This window comes from Drosophila eugracilis, unplaced genomic scaffold, assembly GCF_018153835.1.
Source record: "Drosophila eugracilis isolate 14026-0451.02 unplaced genomic scaffold, ASM1815383v1 contig_764, whole genome shotgun sequence".
In the NCBI taxonomy this organism is placed as follows: Eukaryota; Metazoa; Arthropoda; class Insecta; order Diptera; family Drosophilidae; genus Drosophila; species Drosophila eugracilis.
The window spans coordinates 700,936-723,978 of record NW_024573661.1 but is presented as its reverse complement, the minus strand read 5'-3'; the positions used below and the strand labels follow the sequence as shown (position 1 = coordinate 723,978).

The 23,043-nt window shown below is 41.4% G+C and overlaps 1 protein-coding gene across 1 annotated transcript; it reads left to right on the top strand.

Moving 5' to 3' along the window:
• The first annotated feature begins 1,486 nt into the window (after positions 1 to 1,486).
• LOC121530445 (protein Wnt-4-like) lies at positions 1,487 to 18,288 on the top strand. The gene is made up of 4 exons (XM_041819562.1): positions 1,487 to 1,521; positions 17,047 to 17,545; positions 17,604 to 17,831; positions 17,997 to 18,288. Exons 1-4 carry the CDS (start codon positions 1,487 to 1,489, stop codon positions 18,237 to 18,239), a joined length of 1,005 nt encoding a protein of 334 aa, XP_041675496.1. The 3' UTR covers positions 18,240 to 18,288.
• Positions 18,289 to 23,043: the final 4,755 nt, after the last annotated feature.

Below are 23,043 nucleotides of genomic sequence, written 5' to 3'. Positions count from 1 at the left end.
AAGTTCCCTTTAAGGACCTGAAAGTCCCAATCAAAGATAATATTTAGCTAAACTTAATTCACCATTTCTTCAAGATTATGAAAAGATAACTATATTATCAAAGCATCATATAAAACAAAAGATATATTTAACTAATTTTTACCTAAATGCTGATTTTTTAGATAGACCAAAGACTGCTGTGTATGGATGTTAAGGTTTATTACCTTAAACTAAATATGCATCTCTGAAACCCATAGAAAACCCCTTCGATATCCCCCTAATCGATTTCATAACCCATTCAATTAGGCCTTCAATCAATTAAAGCCATTAAAAAGCCATTCCCCTTAAGCCAGCCACTTCAACACCTGCCTGAACCATTTTGCCAGACAGCCAAATCACATCACAAACCCTTCACCGACATCTCGAATAGAGTTCCCCGTTTCGCGATGTCGAAAACCAAATCAAAATCGAAATGCGAACGAGACTAGAGCGACTAAGCGACGCCTGTTTACTCAATCAATATGCACAAAATGCTGATTAGGGGATGTAATGAAAATTTAATAATTGCTGACAGGGGGCAGGAGGCAGAGGGCACTCGATGATGAGGTTCTGTTCTTCGGTTAGCCGGATTGCCTGAGACTCAAAGAAGGAAAAAGACTGGCGCAATTAATCTCCCATGTCAGGGTTGATCTGGCCATGAGAGTTGGTAATCCAAGAACCAGAAATGGAAGCCACGGGGTTGGTTTCGATTTCAGAACCCAAAGGCAAAAGGCAAATAATGTAATAATGTTTGACAGTCTGCGTCTCCTTACTCCGTCGTCTGTTGTTTTGTTAACAGACATTTATGACATTATACGGCGCAGAATTATGTTGTTACAACCCCACCGGAAACTGAAACTGAATGTGAATGGTGAACCCAGACTGGCTTTGTCCCCTCTGTGATTTCATTTGCCTTACAAGCGGCAAAAATCTGTTTAATTGTGCGTAAGACAAAGTCCCTTCCGTCTCTCTTCTCGCTCCGAGCTCCCAACTCCCGAAGTTAAATATTTGTCAAAGAGTAATTAAAACTTACTTACCGTTTCCTTGGTTGCCTCACCCGGCCTTTGTGTCCTCGGTGTCCTTTCATGTCCTTACTTCATTGGACTGTCTTTATGCCAACAACGAGTGCAAGTTGCCATTTCCATTGTTGTGGATAAAAACTTTCCAACTATATCAACTGACTTGAGTTGGAGTTAACAGGGAGTTGAAGTTGTTTGGTAACCCTGGCGGAAGCATAAAAATGCTAATTTCCAAGACCCAAGAAAAGCCTTTGTTTCCGCCGCAAATTATGGTCAAGTCGAGGGGTTTTTCCAGGGGGGAGCCCTGCCTTTCTGCTCAGCATCGACGATAACGATTATGTGCAAAGTTTTGTTTTTTATTCTTGCCGCAAAATTAAAAATCCTCAGGGACTGCAGTTGGCATCGCCATGTGGCACCAACCGAAATTTATTTGCCTCAATAAGACGACAATGAAAACGTCGGCGGCTCTTGAGGTTCAGATTTGGTAGGTTGAGGAACAGCAGCTGGACGAATTCTGATTCTTGTACTTATGTTTTCTTGTATTGCTTAATTTTCTGTAGTTGTAAGATTTGTTTACATTTTATTAAGTATTTGGATTGGGAATAAAAATGAAAGGGCCTTCACAGATACTCTTTCGTTTAGGAAATTATCTATAAGTTAGGATTTAAAATGATATTCTGACTGACAAGCCAACTAGGGATAGCTAAGAACTTTTGTTTGAGAATTTTTGTTGTTAATACTTGAGATTGAGGTCATTAAAACCCTTCTAAAGATTAATTTCTTACACCTTCATTGCCCTAATTAACATATTTTGCTATCCTCCATAGTCTAACCCAAACCTGCTGCTATTATAAATTCTAGAAGTCTATATACCAGACAGAAATCAGGCAGAAATTTTTATTTCAAAAATTTCCATTCGATCGATATGAGACCATATATTAGCAATCGAATTGAAGATCAAACATGCTAGGAATTTCCAATTATTATGCCCATAAACAACTCTTAAAACGACTTTAAAATGTTCATTGAATAATCTTAAAAAGATATTGAACTTTTCCACTTTTCCCCCAAGTTAAAGTATTGCCAATTCGTTGCTTTTGTATCAGATTTTTCCTTGGGTTTTTTCTAGTAATTTTACGGCTAACAATTTGCCTGCCATTTGCCATTTGAACTTTTTAATTTTGTCGTTTTTGATGGCTGCGTTTTACGAGGCCGTTGTCTCTCAACTTGGACTGCCACGGCTCCTCGACATCTTTTTATTCCTCCGACTCCTGATGGCATTTCCGTTGCTGTGGTTTTTGTCTCTTAATGATAAACTGGGGTTCAGCTTCAGCTTCGTCTTGAATAAGTTTTCCCCCGGTTTTGGTTAAATTCCCTTATGCCGAATGTCCTTTTGTTGAAATGAAAGGCGGGCAAAAGGAAAAGCCAAAGCTGCGCCATAAAAGTTTAAACAAAAAGCAGCTGCCAGACCAGAAAGAGAGAGAGCACAAAAGCGGGATCGGTCGGAGTCATAAATTGGCCATGATGGAACCCAATAAAAATGCCAGCCCAGATTCAGATCCCAATGAATCCGTGTCGATGCTGGTGATGATGAACAACTCAAGAGATTCGAGATGGGAACTGCATATCCATCGGAGGGTTGCAACTGCCGCAACAATAGAATCGCTTTGAGGGCTCCGGTGATGGTGATGCCCTGCCGCTTTCCTCTGATGTTCCCATGACATAAAAATGCATTTTCATGTAATCAACGGAAAGTGCGTAAAGAAAATCGCCCAAATGACTTAAACAAATCAGGCAGCTCAGAGCCGAATTCCGGAGCGATTCAAGCGTGAAGCCTAAAATCAAACAACAAAACACATCTTTGAAGGTGTAAAATGTAAGACAAACTTCGAGGAGCAGATGCAGTTACAGATTTTAGATGTGCACTGGAAAAAAATATTGTATGTTAGGTACTTAAAATCTGCTTTTATCTAGGAAAATGTCCGTTGTAGTATTTATTCTTTCTTCACTGAAAGGAAACCCAGAATTTAATGTTCCAATCTGAAATTGGTAAAGAGATTATGCACCCCCTTTTCTCGCAGTGCACAGTACAAATGCTGCTTTAAATGGCAGCCAAGTGCACGATGCGGTTGATTCAGTTTTATTTCGATTCCCGGAGTTTGCCGTGTTTTGGTCGTGTGTCTAAAAGCGTGATGGCTTTTCGAGTTGCCTTTGATCTCATCTGCCGCGCACCAAGCAGGTCTCTCTCTCCCACCCCCGATTTATCCATCTTTTTAACTGTCTCCGTCTCTGGACCAAAGTTTTCCACATTTTCACCCACCCTACACCCCTCTACTCCCCTCCTTTATTCACCGTTTGGCAGCGCATTGAGGAAGTTGCATCAAAGACAAACAACGAATTTCCACACACACAGAGATGTGCGGATACAGATACAATCCATGGGCACAGATGCGGATACACACACCCGGAGTTGGGACCTTGAAGTTTTTGTGGACCTTGAGGCACGCACCGCACATCAAAGCCTCAGAGGGAGAGATCAAAGAGGGGCCTAAGCGTTTTGCCACACGCAGTTTGCGACTCCCAATTGCAGTCACAAGTTCCCAAAAACCCCTCTCCCCCTCCTCCTGCTCCACCTTCCACTTGCCACATACTCGTACATCCTGGCTAAACGGTTTAACCTATAAAGCGTTGGCGTTTCTGTTTACTTAACCCTTTGCTCGGGTTATGCTAACTTTCGCAAGCGATTGGAGAGCTCCGGGTACTTCTGCTTTGATAGGGAAATATTTATTTGATCATGGAATGGCCAGGATGGGGGATAGTTATGTAAGCAAACATTTATGTTGCGGTTCAAATGCTTATTAAATTGATTTTTTCTATACTTTTCTTAGGGGTTTCTTAGATATCAAAGAAACTAAAGAAAAAGAAACGTTTTTCTAAAGGAATGTTTAGGAGTTGCAAGGCAGTAAGGTTTTTAGTTATAGAAGTTATAGTTTCCAAAAGGATCAAGCAATATATCTTTTATAGCTGAGAATAAAGATTACGTTCCATATTTATTAACTCTTAGGGTATCTAAAATTTGCCGCCCTTTCGCGGGACAATAGATCTTGTCTCCCCTTCGGATTGTCACCGAAAAAATGTTGCTGCAACCTGTCCCAGAGCAACATGTTGTCCATGGCGTGGCGGCATCCCATGCACTTTTCCTCTACTTCCCCACTTGCCACGTTTTTCCGGCTTACTGGTGTCTCAGAGAGGTGAGGAGTCGTAAGACAAGCCGGCTGACTGGGCTTTGATGTTGCGCCTGCTGCGGTTGCTGTTGACATAATTGGAGTTTTGGATGGTTGGTTCCTGGCTGGGATTGCCGGGTTGGCTGGGCTGTTGGCTGGGCTGTTGGCACTCACTTTGCGGTACTTTAAGAGGCCCGGCACATAATTTGCGCAAATTAGCGACAAGAGTCATGGCATGCCGTCAAACATCGTTGGCGGGGTCTTTAAGCCTAATTGATGCCCGGGCTTGAAGCCTAATGGTCTAAGCGCGCCCGTCTGCCTCCCCAGATCTCTCTTGGCTTTCATCTCACCCTGCCTCCCCGGATGCTTGAGAGGTGTGACCAAGATGCAACCGCTTGATGCACTTGTCGTCGAGTGTTGTAGGTGTTAATGTGACTCCACTCCGGGGTGGAGTCGTTCCCCGGATCGATATAAATTGCCACTTTGACCCTGAACAAAAGACGACAAGGCGACAAAGGCGGCGACATAAAAACGAAATGAAAGCCAACTAAACCGAAGCAGCTTCGCCTTTTCCAAGCCAATCAGACAGCCGAAAACAGTTATGGAAATGAGGAGTATCTGGAATGAGAATAAAAAAAAACAGGAGCCAAGTAAAGAAGCTGCCGACATCATCATTGAGTGCTGCCCCGAAAAAAAAAACAAACATGTTTGGTATTTTAATTCAATTTAGAGGTCTCTTCGAGGGGTGAAGCGAAATGGATATACCGAGCTTGGGGTTTGAGGGGTAAATTGAGAGGAATCTGGAGAAGGAAGATGTTTAGTCAGCAAGAAGGCAAGAAAAGCGGGAAATTGGTAAGCAGAACTGGGAAAACAGATTTCAGGTTTTGGGTATTTAAAACTTACTTATTAAATCCTCTTTAAGCTGCCTAATAGGAGACAGAAGTGATTAACAGACTTAATAGCTTAAAGATAGTCATGCATACCCATACATACCCTCACTTATTAGTAAAAGTTCTATACATAGTTAAGCTTAAACTTGAAGCTTCTTACCCCAAGCTTAAGCGAGTTCTATTGCATTCTACACACAACCACGAAGTAGTGACTGAGTTCAGCAATCAACATCAGAAGTCCCAACTCGATCAGCCATCCTATCTTCCAGATAGAAGACAGAAGACTGAACTCGGAAGGCGTTTCTTAACCTTCCATCTAACTATATTTCAGTGTTAATATAGTATAACATATATATAATTCCCATTTTAGTTTCAAGTCAAAATATTATACCAAAAAATCCAAACTTTCCCCTCATTTTAAAAATCAAATTTAAACATAAAGAAAACTAAGATCTTCTAAATGCCACCATTCAACATTCTTTCGCAACTGAATAGATGTCAAAAGTATTTATAAAGTGAACAAATTAACCAGGCTAATATCCCAAAGAACCTGATAGGGCCCTAAATCAGTCCACCCATTCCCCCGACAACCGACAACCCACTCAGACCACAAGAACTTTCCTATTAGCTGGTATCACTCTTTTGGCCCCATCCACAAATCATTAGGCCGCACCACCCACTTGACATCTCAAGTTTTCTAGACCATAGACCGAAACATAAATATCCACTTGACAAAGCGTTGTGTGATCGGCCAGATATGGTCTGTATATAGCCTCCTATATACCTCCCTTTGGTGCCTCCAAAAATGTTTCACTTTGCACAGGCGAAATTCAAGAGCAAAATAGCAGAGCAAAGGCAACAGGCAGAGACAGAGAGATGATGGACCTTGAATGTCAGTCTAGGGAAGAAGAAAAGCAGGGGAAGAAATGCCGCAGACTGAGAGGAAAATCTCTGCCCAGAAACGCTGATTGACAAATGCAGTTGGCGGGGGGAAAATTCACAGCGAGTTGAGCGATCGGGGCGTTGATGGATGAACAGAGATACGGACGGGTCGTTTACCGTGGATGTCTGAGCCGCGCCCCTTTTCCCTCGTTTACCCCTTTTGGGGCGAATCGCGGCCCAAATTAAATGAAATTAACACGCGTTTAATGTCAAACTGGGAAAACTCACCTGCCACCCCCGCCTGCTCACAATTTCCCATGCAATTGTTTACTTAATGACGTTCATGTGTCTTTTGTGACTGTCTCTGTGTGTGTGTGTGGTGTGTGTGTGTGTGTCATTTGTCGGCCTTTCTGACTTTTTCCGCTTTTCCGCAACGAGTGAGCGGGCTGTCATAAAACGATTTGATTAAAGCGATTTCACCGCCGCCTTCGAGGTCTCAAAAACGAAATAAAGATACGACAGCCAACAGCTGGAGCTGTACTGTAGAGCTGGGAACTCCACTCTCTGCTCTCTGTGTTTTCCAATTAAAACGCAGTCCTGTGCCGCGGGCGATGCGCTAACATTTATTTTCGGAAATCGAAAAAATGCGCAGGGGCAACCCGTTCCAAGGAGCCAAAAGCTGGAGTCGGGCCACGAGCGGTGGCCTGGAAAGTGAGAGTGAGCTGTGGGAAAAACGCAGTTAATCAGCGAATAGTTAATGCACTTTTTTTGGGGCTTAAAAGGGGGGTTTAATCTTAGGGAATAAGAGTTATGAAGGGGTTATGTATGATAAAAGGGATACTAAGGAAGAAGTTTTCATATTCTTTAAGGAATTTTAAATCCAAAGAGGGGACATTTCTTGCTTTCATAACTAATAAAACTCTTTTAAAATTTAAGAACCCTTTTCGTTTCTTAAACCTTTTCATATAATAATCATATTAATGGGTCCAAATTACTAAAACTCAAAGCTAATCAAAATTCCTCAATGGGCTTTTAGCTTCTTTTTTCAGTTAGGAAGGGTATCTGGGCAAAGGAGGGCAACAAGAAAAAGTGGCGGCGGCACAAATTCTTTGTAATTAGTATTAAAATGCTTTCCGCTACGTTTTCACTTGCTTCCCGACTGGCAGTGGCAGTGGCAGTGTCTCACCCGATTCCCGGGTAAAACTCAACAGGCAACATTCAGTACACCGTATGCCGTATTCAGCATTCAGATGCAGTCAAGCAGCCAGCCAGTTAGTCAGTCAGTCAGTCAATTTGTCTATTTGCCCTCAGGGCGCTTTACCATATCTCATATATGTATATACTCCCTAGCCCATCCCCTTTGCCACTCCGATGCTGCTCTTTCTCGCTTGATTGAAGGCAACATGTGTTTCGGAAATTATGCAAAATTGCCTTTCTGGCCAACAGAGCAGCAGCCGTATAGCGGATAGCAGATGCCAATGGATGTGACTGGTTCCCCTCCCATCCATCCGTCCGTCCATCGGTTTGTCAAACTCTTTTTCTCGCAGCAAGTGCATTTGCATTGCATATTCCGCTGCTCATTATCATGGCGCACAGTTCATTTCGAAAGCGATTAATAATGCTTAAGCGCTGCTTGGCGTTGACAGGCGGCCGGCGAAATGCGGCGAGCAAATCAGCGAATTTTGTGTGGTCACAGCAATAGTTTTGTCCAATTCGGAAATCTGCAGGCTCTTTGGGGTTGTCTAAGAAGAATGCACTTGGGGAAAAAATGTCTTAGAAAGGAATTAATAGTTATGAAAGAGAATTGCTGATATTAAATGGCCTAAAAGGTTTTAAAAAAATGAAATGGCTAAGTTTTTATCTTATGGCTATCAAACTTAGCTTATGGCCTATGATCTTAAAAGATCTTTATTAAGGATTTTAGATTTTATAAAATTAACCCATGATAGACGATTTACGTTTCAGAAAAGTTGAATTTCCAACTCAGTATTTATTCCTTCCTTTGCAATTTCATCCATTTCACAAGCCATTTCCCATTGAAGACTATTTCCCTCTGTGTAGCTCCACTACCGCATTTTTTGGCTGTGTTTTTGGTCATTTATTTGGCTTTAGTTGTTAGGATGCTGAAGTGGAAAACAACGAACGGAAGCAGCCAACAAATTGGGCTGGCAGCCGAATATGGAGTGGCAGAGCATGAGCTTAAAGAAAATATTGTCTTAGCAGTATTTTTAGAGAATCTCAACAGTGTGCGACATTCCCTGAGAGACTCAACCACTCTCCTAACACATTTCCTCCATTTGCATTAATGTTTTAAAATGCATTTGATTTGTGGCCTCATATTTGTTTCCCATTTTTTGGGCTCTTTGCTCTGTTCTGGCATTAATACTCATTACCCAGAATGATAAATTTCAAGACGAAAGTTTCCGAGCTATGCAGCCAACTACTCTCGATTAATGGGCCAATAATCGAATTTGTAAAGTTTACAAAACAAAACCAGAGCAGGCCATAGCTGGCCAGACCAGAAGATGCCAGAAGTCAGGAGATCCGTGCAACATGAACTTGTTTTATCACCTCATAACAACAACATTGCCAGCGAGTGAACTCGACTGATTGAATGCCTTCGTGGCAGCATTTGATTTGTTTAGAGAATTAAGCACAGACCTTTCTGTATCTCTATCTGCTATATGTAAATGTATCTGTATCTGTATCAGTGTATATGTGTATCTGTATCTGTATATGAATCTCTGCGTGGATGTTGCCCGTTGGCTGTGGCATCTTTCTTCCTACTTTTTTTTTCGGTATATATGGCGCCAACTTGGCCTCGTTTGTGGGGCGGGATTTTTGCTTAATTAGCACTCAATGAACAACTTGGAGAGCTGGGAAAGAGTAGAGGAATGTGCGCTGTGGCACTTCAATCCCATCCATACACAACCTAGGCTGCATATAGGAAAACACCACCTCCAAGGCCATTTTGTGAGCCGAGCCAAGCAGCGAGGGTTGCTTGTAAAAATCTTATGAGCTTTACGTGACCGTCCATTAATACATCATTGCGGCAATGTTAGCCACGCTTCTGCCCCCTTAACCCCCCTTAAACTTTTCTCGCTTTTCCAGGGGAAATGAGCTGATGATGGCGTGGAAAGTAAAGCTGGGTTTTTGGGTCTGGGCCTGTTCGGGGTGTGATATCAGGATCGTTTTTTCGTCATGGTCATAAAAACGCATTTTATGCGAAACGCATTTGAGTGGATCCCGTAGTATGGAGTATGGAGTCTGGAGTTCTCAGTTTGAGTCAGAGAATTCTGATGGATGTGGGGGGGGGGGATGTGGGTTCTTATCGGTTTATTCCCGTACGTTTCTCTTTTATGGGAAAGTAAATAAAATGTAAGCCAAGAGCTCCCTCGCAAACTTTTAATGTTGATTGCGTTTCGCGTTGATGTTTAATTTTTATGCGAGTCTTTTATTCAAAGCTCTCTTACTCCACCACCTCGTTTAAATTACACTTTGAGAAATGGTTTTGTGCTTTCAGAACTAAGAAAATTTAGTTTATGAAAAGAAAAGTTAGCTAAAAAAACTTGATTTCTTTCCTTTAAGTAAGTTATCTTCACAATCTTTAGGAAAATCTTTATAGCTGCCACATTTCATAGACATTTCCATTGTTGTGTAGAAAAACCAGTCAAGCTGAGTCGCAAAATTAATCATTAATAGCTAAGCTTAAGCTTTGTTTCCCGGCTGGTGGTCGTTGCCTTGGAGCTGAAAGGAAAATTGCCAAGAAAATTAATTTAAATCTATTCGCTAGCAATTTTTATGGGAAAACTTCGGAGAAGAGCCTGAAAAAAGAAACGAAGACCGAAATGCCAGCAATTAATTTTAATTGCCCAGCGGAGAGGAGATAATATTATGACAATTCCATAAATAAGTCTCAATTTGAAGGGAATTGGAAGTTCATTTGTGGAATGGTTAGGGCTAGCCCATAAATTAGTCACAGAATCTCTATGCTCGGAGGAAGACTTTCGGCCTATTCATGAAATTACCTGATAAATTCTCGAGGGCAGGAAAGCACTGGCGCAAAAACAACAAATGGCTGTAAAATGCTGTGGGAAATTATAGCGGCCAAGAGAAATGCAGACAAATTGCTGGAATGCCGCTGAAGCATAAACGAGAAAATGCCAGCCACAAAAGCGGCAACACCAGCAGCAGCAACACCATCTAATATTAGCTGAAAAATAGTTTGGCAATGTATTCAATGAAAGGGAGAGCCGCATGCAATGGATGTTGCTGTTGTGCAGCAGCAGCAACACCAGCAACAGTGGCAACAACAAGCGGAAGCAGCAATCCCAACCAGTGGAAGATTGAGTGCAAGAAGGTGGAGTTTTTTGGATGGTTAATGGGATGGATTCTGCGTTCTTGAAGGATGATAAATGTCAAATGCAATGCTTGGGCTAATATGTTGCTGCTATTGCTGGGTTCAGTGGCAGAAACAAAGGCTTGGCAGCGGCAACTGGAGTGTAACTGCAAGCTCAGAGGATTTTTTCTTCAGAATTGCTGCTGTTTCCTAAGCAGCACACCCATGTTGCTGCTGGCAGGCTTAAATTGGCATGACCGAACCTCAGTTTTCCAATGTGAAAGCAGCATTTGACCCAGCCCTAAAGTCTTATCAGCAATCTTGAAAGTTCCACAGAAACATTTCTCAATCTCATAGAAGTTGCCACACAGAAAGCCAATTTGCTGATGCTGCTAATGATGTTGCAAAATTGCTGCTGGACAAATTGCAACTGGCAATTACAATTCAAGTTTTATGCAACACAATGAAGCTGTCAACTGCAGGGAAAGCCCAATAAAAATCGGGGAGAAGAAACCAGCTAAACGTTGCTGATGACACAAACAGCGGGCGGCAGCAGCAACCGCACAACTGCAACAGCAATTCCCAGCTGCAACTTCCGGGACGAGGCGAGTGCGGGGCTGGGGGCGTGGCCCAGGTAATGGCGTTAACTGCTTGGGCATAAAAATTACTTGCAGCCGTTGCTCTAAGGTAGCAACCTCGCTGCACGGCAGCAACATGGGGGCCAGAAAGGAAGCAGCGAGCTGCCGCTAGGTGTGAAGTGTGCCCAGCGCACGGCCAAATCTATATATATATATATATATATTTATTATATATATGTGTGTGTGTGTGGAAAATGTATATAGATGTGTGCCCTAATGTGAGGGTTGCAAGCGAAATGTGTCGTAAAGATTTTTATTGCATTTTTATGGCGCACACGCAGCGCAGCATCAGCAGCAGCAGCAGCAACATCAGCTTCCGCTGGCAGCAACAGCAGCAGCAACATGGCATTTTTGGTCGGCTTGGGCTGCTTAATGATAAACTTTAACGCTGCTTTTGCATTTTCCGATTCCGTTGTTTGCCACAGAAATCATTTTTGAGTAAATAAACCGCAGCAGCAGCAGCATCAGCAGCAGCAACATCGTCGGCAACGTGAGCCTAAGTAAGCCGTTAAAATGCTTTTAAAACTAAAATAGCGATCCAGTGCGGAAGAGCAAGTGGCCGAGCGACCCTCGCTTTCTGGGTGGCCGAATAAATTGATTGCCGCTGCTGCTGCCGCTGCCGCTGCCGCTGCCGCTGCTGCTGCTGCTGCTGTTGCTACTGCGCAGTTTGTTGGCTTTTTTGTTTTTAATCATTCGCCGCAACGTTTTATTAAAAATCCAAAAAGTAGCGACGTCATTTTATTGTCTACTTACCGAGTCCAAGTCCAAAATCCCATGCACAAATTTTATGAGCCAGCCCATAAAAATGCCTTTTACCGTTCTCTGTTTTTGTTTTTGTTTTTTTGGTTTTGGGGGTTTTCTTTTTTTTTCACTTTTTTTAATTTTGTGCCAAACTCTCGGGGGGCACATTTGTTGCTGTTGCTGTTGCCTCGAAGTTGCCGAAGGGGGAGCGACATTGTTTACGGTTACAACTGTTTGTCGCCGTTACTGCTTCTGCTGCTGCTGCTGCTGCTGCTGCTGGATGATGCCAAAATTGATGACCATAATCTTCGGCACAGGGAGCTGGGCAAAAGGATGCGCTTTTTATGATGAAGCGCCGAGTTGCAGCCGAAAAACAACCACCGACTATTCCTGCCCCACACTAACAACCACCCACCAGCACTGGGAGAAAATACTGGTAAAAATTAAAAACAATTTCTTACTCAGTTGTGGGTTTGTGATGTGTAAGGGTTAGATTTAATAAGAAAATATCATTTAAAATTGAACATAAATACGTAGTTAGAAGGACAACATAAAAGTTAAGTTAGACTAACATTTAAAAATCTGATTTCTTAGATGTTAACTTTGGTTTTAAGTCATTATATAGCAATACTTAATAAGGAGATTAGAGTAAGATCTAAGATTACAGTATTACTTAACAAAAAACTGAAGGAATGTTTAGTAGGAAGTGTAATCATCATTTTTAAGCTCTAGCAAGCAGCAGTTCAATTTAAATGCAATGTCTTTTTACTCTCAACTTGAAAACCTTATACTTTTTTAACACTTTTAAGCAATTTGTTTTAATATTAAATTTGGCTTAACTTTTACTTTAAGTTTCAAAGCTAATAACCTCTTGGCAATACATTCTTGGCCTGTTTTCCATAGCTAAAATGTTCTTATAATTTTGTCATAAGAGTACTATTTCTCATAGTCCCAGATCTGTTACCAACAATTTTCTCTCAGTGCCTGAGATTTCCCTTTCCCTGTTGCAACGACATTATTCATCGAGGGGGGATTCGCAGGAAGCGGTAGTGGAAGCATATTTTATGTTTTAACGCTGCCGAAATTGGGCAGCAACAACAACAACATCTCATACATCAGCATTTAGAGAGCCCTCGTCCTGGAAACATAACCGTAGCCGGGAGATTTCTCCCCAAGGGGCGGACGTTTGTCTTGCGGTTTTCGCGCTTGCAATTTGCTACCCTTTTTCCCAGTACTTTTTTGCTGACAGCAATTGTTGCTGCTGCTGTCGCCTTTACCGCCTTTACCGCTTGCAATTTAGCGGCTTAAGCGCAATATTTACAACGCATTTCGAAGTGTGTTCCGTGTGCCATAAAACGAATGAATAAATAAGCTGACAGGTGCAGGAAGCGTAGTCAGCGGAAGATTTTAAGAGAGATCCAGCGAATGACAAAAGGAGAGGACACTGCTAAGCTGTTAAGCCAAACAAATGGGGCTCCGCATGAATTATTGAAAAAGAGTTATGGCAATTAATGGGTACAGCAAAGGCTTAAACCTTTAGCGGAGTTTCACAATGCGCTGCACAGGAGGAAGAGATCTCTATCTTTTTGGCTAATACTAATGAGTTAAGACTATTCAGTAGTTATGAAAATACAAAATTGAGATCTCTTTTTAAGGTTGTTTTGATGCTTAAAAGTTATGAGTTGGTTTTCCATGTTTTATTTCACATTTCAAATACATTTTCTGCCTGACTTACTCAAATTTTATGCAGTTCTTTCTGTGTATAAAAACAGATATTTCTCGAATATTCACGAGCCGAATCGGCTTAATGATCGCCTCTATTAACGACTGGCTGTGCCCATATAGTATTTGAGAAAACTGCTTGTCTCTCAGCAAATTGCCCATAGAAATGACGCCTCATTGGCCCCATTCTTGCTAAGCAAGCAAGCAGGAAAAGCAGAAAACCAAAAAGCTAAAAGAACAGAAAATCTGAGAAACTGAGAGTCCCAAAAGCAGCGCCTTCTGCTTCATTTGCCAGCCATCAATTAAAGCCAGCCGACCGCGTCGCGTTTTGCTTAAGTTCATCAATTTTCCGATCCGATTGGGTTACAGTATTTGCACTTGCCTTTTAATTGAATGCTCTCTCAGGGGGGAGGAGGGGCGGCGGGTTGAATTATGCGACAGCTACGCCAAAAGCAAACAGAGGAAACCAAAACAAAAGGCGACCGGCAAACAAACAAACATTTGCTCGCCACCCAGAAAAGAAATCGACTGGAGGAGAGTTGGTAGCCCAATGCAAGTCAATGCAAGTTTTAAAAATAAGCAATGCGTTTTGGAACGTACAGAGGAGGAGGAGGAGGAGGGAAAGCGAGCAGCTGCATTTATGTTTTGGCAATAAAATGCAAATGGTAAAAACGTCCATAAAAAAGTTCAAGTCGGAAGAGCATTTTCAGCTTTCGATATGCTTATGCTACTTTAAAAAAGATTTTATGGGTGCCTGCCTGGGTTGATTTCAGTTTTTCATCCTCAAATACACAGAGAAAATTGGGTCTAGATCTTTCTTTCATTAAATTTGATAAATATTAAATGACTTCTTAGGTAATTCCTGTACAAAGTACAAAGTTGCTTTTAGTAATCAAACATTTTCCCCACACACCCAGAAGCATTAACAAATATGAAACACTTTGGAGAGTTGCTTTAATCTTTCTGTGTACTTTTCGTGTTTCTCGAACTGCCTTCAATCGCTGGCTGCTGCACTTGCCGCCTCTGCCTCCTGTTGCTGTTGCACATTTGCTATGCTGTTTGGGGCCAGCAGCAACATCAACATCAACAGCAGAAGCAGCAGCAGCAGCAGCAGCAACTAAAAACTGTAAAGTCCATAAAATGCTTTTGCCGCAGCACAAAGGGATTTATATATGCCCGGGTACCTGTGTGTGTGTTTTTGTTGAATATTTTACGTTTCTGAAAATTTGATGAATCTCCACAAATGCAGAGGGAAAATGAGGGAAAAGCTGGTGGAAAAAGAGCACTCAAAGCAGGAGCAGAAACACACAACTTCAGCGTCATCATCGCACGAGGAAAATATCCATCAACACTTTTGTTTTACGGCGCTATCTTTTTCTCCGATCCACTCCCCCCTCCCATGTTTGCTGGCACACATCCGTCCGTCCGTCTGTCCATCAATTCGTTGTTTGGCCTAACCACCAACTCTTCACAGTTTATTTTGCTTTGTGGCCATTTTAATAGCTCTCGACTACTTTGTATCTGAAAGATACAAATCTATATCTCCTGCACTCGCCTGTTTAGCTGGCGGCCAGAAATTTGTGATATTAAAGTGCTGGCCCCAAAGAAGAGAGTGGCTTCTGCTTTCGCCTGGCTAATTGTTTTAGCCATTTGCCTGGCCAATTGTCTGGCTCCCCCACCCGAAAAACGTTTTGTCAAAAGGATTATCTTCAGGTCTCCCTCTACCTATCATCCATGGACTAAGCTTACGGCTTGTAATTCCTCAATGTTTTCAATGGCTAAGGCGACGTGCATTATCCAAACTTGAAACGGGTGAAAGGGGAGACGGAGTCAGGGGCCGTGGGCTTTGCCCTAATGCGCTTTGCATTGCACTTGCCGATGCAACAGCAACAGCAACAGCAACCCAATCGGATGTGATAACAATGCACAGCTTACATGACGACTTACATGGGCTTTGAGCTGTAATTGAAGACCCCGAGGGTGTTGGCTGTGTCATAACAAAGCTCAGGGCTGGGAGATCATGGAGATCGACATATGTCAATTCAAATTGCTTTTAGTTTCTGTAAATCTATTCAAAAGTTCTTATGACTTTTAGCCAGAAAACAAGAACAGTTCAAAAATATAACCAATGTTTAACCTATATAGGAACTTATTCCTAATGAATTTTTAAGATTTTTGTCACTCTTTCTCACAAACTAGAATGAGCACAAGTTAATAAGTTCATAATATTAGTTCATATCAATATTCATGACCACATTTCCCCAACAAAATAAAGAGCAATCCACTCCTCTAGACCTGCCAATTAATTTCCAATCCATACTAGTTTTCCATCCATCGGCAAATGATATTTTAATCAAGCCGAAAACTACGTCAAATATCGAAATAAAACAGCGGGAGATAAATAGATAAAAGTTGGCCAGGAGCAGAGATCCATTCGCAGATCCAAACAAATCCCGCAAGTGTAGCCAAAAGCCGAGGCAAACTACTTGTAAACATTTCCAACATTCAATTAATTAATTAATTGCGAAAATGTGGCAAATTAATTTCCCATAAAGAGTGAGCACGCCCAGAATGTAGCACAAATCGGCATCGGAATGGAATATTATTAACAGACTTTCGGTGGCGAAAGTTGGGATCGCTATGGAGGGCAGATGGACCGGAGAATAAAAGTGGGAAATCGTGGCCGCGAGGCGCAGACGGAGACGGAAATAGTCAGATAGTCCGAAAGGCTGATACCCAGATAGCCGCATAGCCACAGATATGCTGAGCTCGTTACTCATACGCCAATTTACGATGCACTTAAGTTTTATGAGAATTTAAGATTTCCTGCAAATCAGCATACTCCCGACACACAGCCCCAAGGGAGTGGGTGCCGTCAAATGATAACCGAAGCTGGACAGGAAGCGAGTGCGAAGCGAGGTGAAGCGGCGGCTTCTTTTTGAAATTGTTATTAAAAAAGAAAGACTGCCTTTCCATAATGAGCTCTCAAATAACTGGAAAATAGATATAGCTTGCAGTTGCCCATGTGAAGGCGATTCGAGGGAAATTCTTTCCGGCATTCCTAGAAGCCGAATCTGTGAAAAACTGATAAGAAAAAGCGCACTCGCCTATGTTGTAACTTTTGGTAAATCAAATAAAAGTCTCTCATTTGGCCGTTTATTATTGGCAGTAAAGTTAAGAGTGCTCGAAATATCTTTCGTGTTTCATATTAGGGTTATTTGTTGGTAAATTGATTAGAAATCCGATTATTTATTGGTAGATAAAAGCCTGAAAGTCATATGAATTCAAATTTACAATGAAAAGGTAACTTAACCGCCAACTTGTTGTGTTTAGAAGTGAGTCCACCAAGCGCTAGATGGCGTCCAATGCTCGTATGTAAAATATACGTAAAATTAAGGGTTCAGTAAACCAGCGGTAGGTGTCGCTGTATTGCCTGAAAATTGAGCCACTCTAAACCATAGCATTTGGGGACATCTTTTTTTTAAGTAATATTTTCTTCACTTAAAGTTTTTAGTGGTATAATGCTTTCTTGGCCTTTTTCTCACAAATCTCAACCATTTCTATCTCCTTCAGCGAACACTTTATCTCCGAGCACACAGTGATGGCTGTGTTCACCTCGCAGGGTCAAGTGGGTGGACCTTGTCGATACATGCCTGCCACGCGGCGGCAGAACCACCAGTGTCGCAAGGAGACTGGTCTCCCGGGAACACTCAGCGAAGCCCGTCGACTGGCCACCACCCACTGCGAGGAACAGTTCCGCTACGACCGCTGGAACTGCTCGATCGAGACGCGTGGCAAGCGGAACATCTTCAAGAAACTCTACAAGGAGACGGCCTTCGTCCACGCCCTCACAGCTGCCGCCATGACCCACTCCATAGCCAGGGCCTGTGCCGAGGGACGGATGACCAAATGCAGCTGCGGTCCCAAGAAGCACAATCGGGAGGCGCAGGACTTCCAGTGGGGCGGCTGTAACGACAACCTGAAGCATGGCAAGCGGGTGACCCGCAGCTTTCTGGACTTGCGTGGCGGTGAGGGAGACGAGGTCAGCGAGATATTGCGACATGACTCAGAGGTAAATGGCAGTCTGATCTTATCTATGAACTTATTTATTAATCAAACTTTTATTGCAGGTCGGCATAGAGGCTGTCTCCTCGCAGATGATGGACAAGTGCAAGTGCCACGGCGTTTCCGGCTCCTGTTCGATGAAGACCTGCTGGAAGAAGATGGCCGACTTCAATGCCACAGCCACGCTGTTGAGGCAGAAGTACAACGAGGCCATTAGAAAGGCGCCCAACCAGCGATCTATGCGCCAGGTCTCCTCGAGTCGCATGAAAAAGCCAAAGCAGCGACGCAAGAAAGTGAGTTTCAGTTTGAGTTCAGGGAAAGTAAATTAAATGTTATAGAAATCTGAAAAATAGGTTGGAAGGCTTAGCATTCTAGGTCATCTTTGCAATCTCGTGTTCATTTAATATCTATAAACTATTAACTATAAACATCTCAAACTCAAAACTCTCCACTTGCAGCCCCAACAATCGCAATACACGACGCTGTACTATCTGGAGACCTCGCCCTCCTACTGCGCGGTCACCAAGGACCGCCAGTGCCTGCACCCGGACAACTGTGGCACCCTGTGCTGTGGGCGTGGCTACACCACGCAGGTGGTGAAACAGGTCGAGAAGTGCCGGTGTCGGTTCAACAACGGGCGATGCTGCCAGCTGATCTGCGACTACTGCCAGCGTTTCGAGGATAAATACTTTTGTAAATAGACGGGATTGCCGCCCGTCTTTCCCCTTAACTTTCTTTCACTCTCCCACCTCCCCCCACCCCCCTACCTCTATCTATCCTTGCGCTCTTTGAAAATGTAATTTGTAAAGTTTTTTTCTACCTTTATGGGCTTGTAATTTTTTTCCATTCCTAACAAATATTACTGAAATGATAAGCAAAAAGAACGAAAGGATACGCCGAACGACAGAGAACGATCAGAAAGCTAAGGCCTAAGGGCCGGACTCATACACATACTCACCTTCATACACTCACACAGGCACACACACGAGCGCATACATGCATTTATCTATATAATTACTATATAGTAAACATTAGCTACCGCCGCAAAGAAAAAATCTCAAAAAAATCGCAAAACTTCATTTAGCAAAACGGAAAACCCACAAAAAAAAACACGCAAACACGAACACACACACACACACACAAAGAACAACAGAAAAACAGACGCTAACAACACACAGCAACAAAAACAAAAACGAAAAACAAAAACAAAAACAAAAACAATTTTAATAAGTATCTAAACATACAAAACAAACCAAAAAAAAATACAAAACTGAAATGAAATAAAAAGTTTCACATAAAAATAATAATCAAATTTGTTATGCGTTGGGCTTGGGTTTTAAGGAGAGTCTAAGGGGGAGTCTAAGGTTTCCAAAATGAAAAGGAAAGGTTACATCATAAACAGATATCATGTAAAATCATTCTCATAGGGAAATTTTTTAAATCACGAAGAATCCTTCAGTTTTTCCAAACAATTCATGTTTAAGTTGCAAAGTTGCAAAGTTGCTTTTAAATGCAAAACTTGGAAATTAAAATAAAATATATTTTCCGCAAAAATCTTTAAAATTTCACTAACCTTAACAATTTTAAGTACCGAATTTAACAGAAACTTTTTAAGTTTTTAATCTTAAAATTTTAAAATATACATTTGGGGCGTCTTAAATCGCCCTTGTTGATCATGCGCATTTTCGGCGCGTTTTTATAGCGATTTCTTAAATCATGGTGGAGAACTTTGATAAACTGCTTAAGGTGAGTTTACAGACTATGTTACGAAAATAAAAGGTGGATGGAGTCACTGCTTATAGTCTCCATAACTGTGGACGCATGTTGACGAATACATCGAGGTATGGCATTCCATGTTACGATCATTTTTGACTTCGTAATGAGGAAAATACTGATATTATGGGCGGTAAATCGGATTTTCAAAAAAATCACTTTTTGAGTGTGGTACACAGTTCGACGGGGAATTTAATTACGAATTCAACGAGGTATGACATTCCATGCTACGATCATTTTTGGCTTCGTAATGAGGAAAATACTGATATTTTGGGCGGTAAATCGGCACAGACTGATTTTCGGATTTTTGGAAAGGGGTAACATCATAAAAATTCACGAAAATTCTCAAAAAAATCACTTTTTGAGTGTGGTACACAGTTCGACGGGGAATTTAATTACGAATTCAACGAGGTATGACATTCCATGCTACGATCATTTTTGGCTTCGTAATGAGGAAAATACTGATATTTTGGGCGGTAAATCGGCACAGACTGATTTTCGGATTTTTGGAAAGGGGTAACATCATAAAAATTCACGAAAATTCTCAAAAAAATCACTTTTTGAGTGTGGTACACAGTTCGACGGGGAATTTAATTACGAATTCAACGAGGTATGGCATTCCATGTTACGATCATTTTTGGCTTCGTAATGAGGAAAATACTGATATTTTGGGCGGTAAATCGGCACAGACTGATTTTCGGATTTTGAGAAAGGGGTAACATCATAAAAATTCACGAAAATTCTCAAAAAAAATCACTTTTTGAGTGTGGTACACAGTTCGACGGGGAATTTAATTACGAATTCAACGAGGTATGGCATTCCATGTTACGATCACTTTTGGCTTCGTAATGAGGAAAATACTGATATTTTGGGCGGTAAATTGAAAAGACGATTAAAAACGATATTAAAATAAACTGAAATAACTATATATTGCACACTTCTTAGAAAAATTTACTGATGAAATTCTTTGTATTTACGGAATGAGAATACTCACCTCCTAGCTGATATATGCGACACTGTCACTTTTGCGTCTTCAATTCTTTATTTTCAAATCTCTAAACATGGTTTATAATATTACCTTAGTGGTTCAAAAAGTCTTTCTTGGAAAATAAATTAGAAGCCTAAACTAAGTATTCAGTTTGAAAGCGAAGATATTGGACAGGACATTAGATAGAGATGAAAATGGTCATTGAAAGTAACAGGAAACGCTTTGGTATCCTCGTACATATATTACATTCTCCACCTTAATTATGTATCGAATCCAGTATTGGAAGTATTAAATAAGATTCTTTTAACAAAATCTGCCTATAAAAATCCCTCAATATCCATTGTAATTGCATACAAGATCCCATTCACGAGAACATGTCTTCCTAAGCAAATCAAGTTATTTAAAAATAACAAATTAGTAAACTTTTCGCTCGGTTCCCAACAGTGATGTGCAGCCATGCAAACATTTGAGCAATTAACGTACTGCCGCTATAAAAAAAATTCGATCCATCACCTTGCTGTAGCCGACTTGGCCAATGACGAAGTGGCAAACTCTTATCAACTTTCGGCCGGTTACATTGATCGCAGATAGCAGTGTCAGTGTCCCACCTGAGGCCGTTTCAACAGCTTCAAACTCGTCAAAACCGAAGTGAAGAAATCGCAAACCTTAAGTGTTAGATAACTGGTTTTATCAATTGTTTAATTGACTCCTCACGATGTCCACGCGACTTTGCTTAACACGAGACAGAGCCCAAAGTCTCACCTAACCCCAATGAAAGGCTCGGGTTAACTTCGGTTGAGCTCTGCTCACGGGGGTTCTTCAACGGACAGTTAAGCTTGCTTAAGACAAACCTACATATATATCTTTAGATTACTTTAAATATTTTCCGTCCCAATCAGAAATCCAGAAAACACTTTTCATTCACAACGTTTACTTTTCCCTTACATATTATTCAAGTTAAGGAGTTCAAACTGTGTTTTATTGGCGTGTTATTTTGTCGCCTCAAAGGCTGTTGAGCCATCTGTCATGTCTCATGTCCCGTGACCTCACACACTTTCCCCTTCCCCTTTAGGTGACATTGATACGCTTCTGTCAACATTATTCAACGAGTGTTGCGTGTCGGGTGCCGAAAAACTGTTGCATGTTCCGCATAACAAGGATACCACAGATAGCCGAGGAAAAAAGGGCAAACCTTGTTCAGATACCAGCCAAACGGTTTTCATTTAATATGCGACTTAAACACAATATTTGCTTAGTAAACCGGAGTCCTCGTGGCCTCCATTTGATTGGAAAATATTTGGCTGGCAGGCAAATATTGATTGAGAACGAACGCCCCGAGCGAGTGGAGATTTTTACATAGAACAGCTGGGAAATCGGGAAGATTCCTGCAGAAGAGACAAGACAAATTACACGCGAATGCCATTTGGTAATGACAGGATGAAAACTCGCCCTAAGCTCGTTTCCCAAACACGTACTTTTCGCCAGCTGACATTTCAGAATGTGACAGAGTCAAGGTCAAAGGGCAGATTTTTCACATTCATTTCGAGTGCTCCCAAAAGGGAATGTTGGTCGGTTGTAAATATTTTGTAGGCTCAGCTAAAGTTATTTATAGAGCCTTTTCGGTCTTGACAACATTTAAATAATTTCATCTGCCACCTGCATAATGATTATATGTGATAATAATTGCTTTATTTAATCATTTTATTACTTATAAGAAGTTATCTTCTTCACCCTATCATAAAAACAGAAAGAACCATTTCCTTATAAGTTTGTAAATGACATCAGCAAGTGAAAGTTATATTTGCATCTCACTGCTGCGATAGACTCTCTCCCCATTTCCACCTAACAATTGTCACGAACTGCTTAAACAAATGGAAATTCAATAGGGAAAATTGAACAGACAAAATCTGAGGTAGAACTCGGATAAGAATAAATATTTTCCACTCTCTTCTTAAAAAATTGTATTATTCTTTCTGCAACTGCTTTTCTAATTGTTCAGTTGTTTTCGGAATGCCAAGCTGGCCAAGAAATGCTGCCAATTGTTTTTGCTTCGTGAGCCAACCACAAGCAGTCGATGCGTATTAATTACTTGGCCGTAGACCCCATGGAGCCTCCGTTTCCCAACCCCCTTTGCCGTGCTTCTGGTTTACGCCCACGCGATAGTGACAATAAAAGTAATTAGCATTAAACGGAAACAAGGCAATCGAGACGTGGGATCAAACGCTAACAAAAAGAAGTTAAATAAATTAAGTAAATAAAAAGTAAAACCAAAAGAGAAAAGTTAAAAAATGGTTAGTATGTAGGCTAGAGAATACCCTTTAATAATGATACTAATGAGTTATTAGAAGGTATAATGGGTATGAATAGTTTGAGTACCATAAGATTTTTAGTCTTCTTAAATATCTCAAAATATGTAAGACTGTTTATTAAGTCTTAATTTGATTTTAATTATTTCATTTTTATTTTAATCACAAATTGAAAAGCACCATTTCACTTCATGTTACCAAATACCTATTTATTCTAACACACCCTTCTCTTTTTAGGGTATCTCCAGACTAGAACAGAGTATGAACGAAATGGTAAACAAAAGCCAAAAAGTGCCGAGCTCAGCACAGGTCACGTAGAGAACGAAAGTGAAAACAAGAGCAGAGCGAAAAAGACGCCGCCCAGACGGATGGCAGAAAAGTCTAATGAGAAAGCTGACCGCAAAACTATGATTTTATTTCGGCAGAGGGGAGTGATGG

What these genes read in the sequence shown, in the direction of transcription:
- LOC121530445 (XM_041819562.1), top strand. Translation starts at nt 1,487, where the DNA reads ATGAAAACGTCGGCGGCTCTTGAGGTTCAGATTTG. An exon ending in GCTCTTGAGGTTCAGATTTG is followed by an intron (nt 1,522 to 17,046) that starts GTAGGTTGAGGA and finishes TATCTCCTTCAG; the next exon opens with CGAACACTTTATCTCCGAGC. An exon ending in TATTGCGACATGACTCAGAG is followed by an intron (nt 17,546 to 17,603) that starts GTAAATGGCAGT and finishes CTTTTATTGCAG; the next exon opens with GTCGGCATAGAGGCTGTCTC.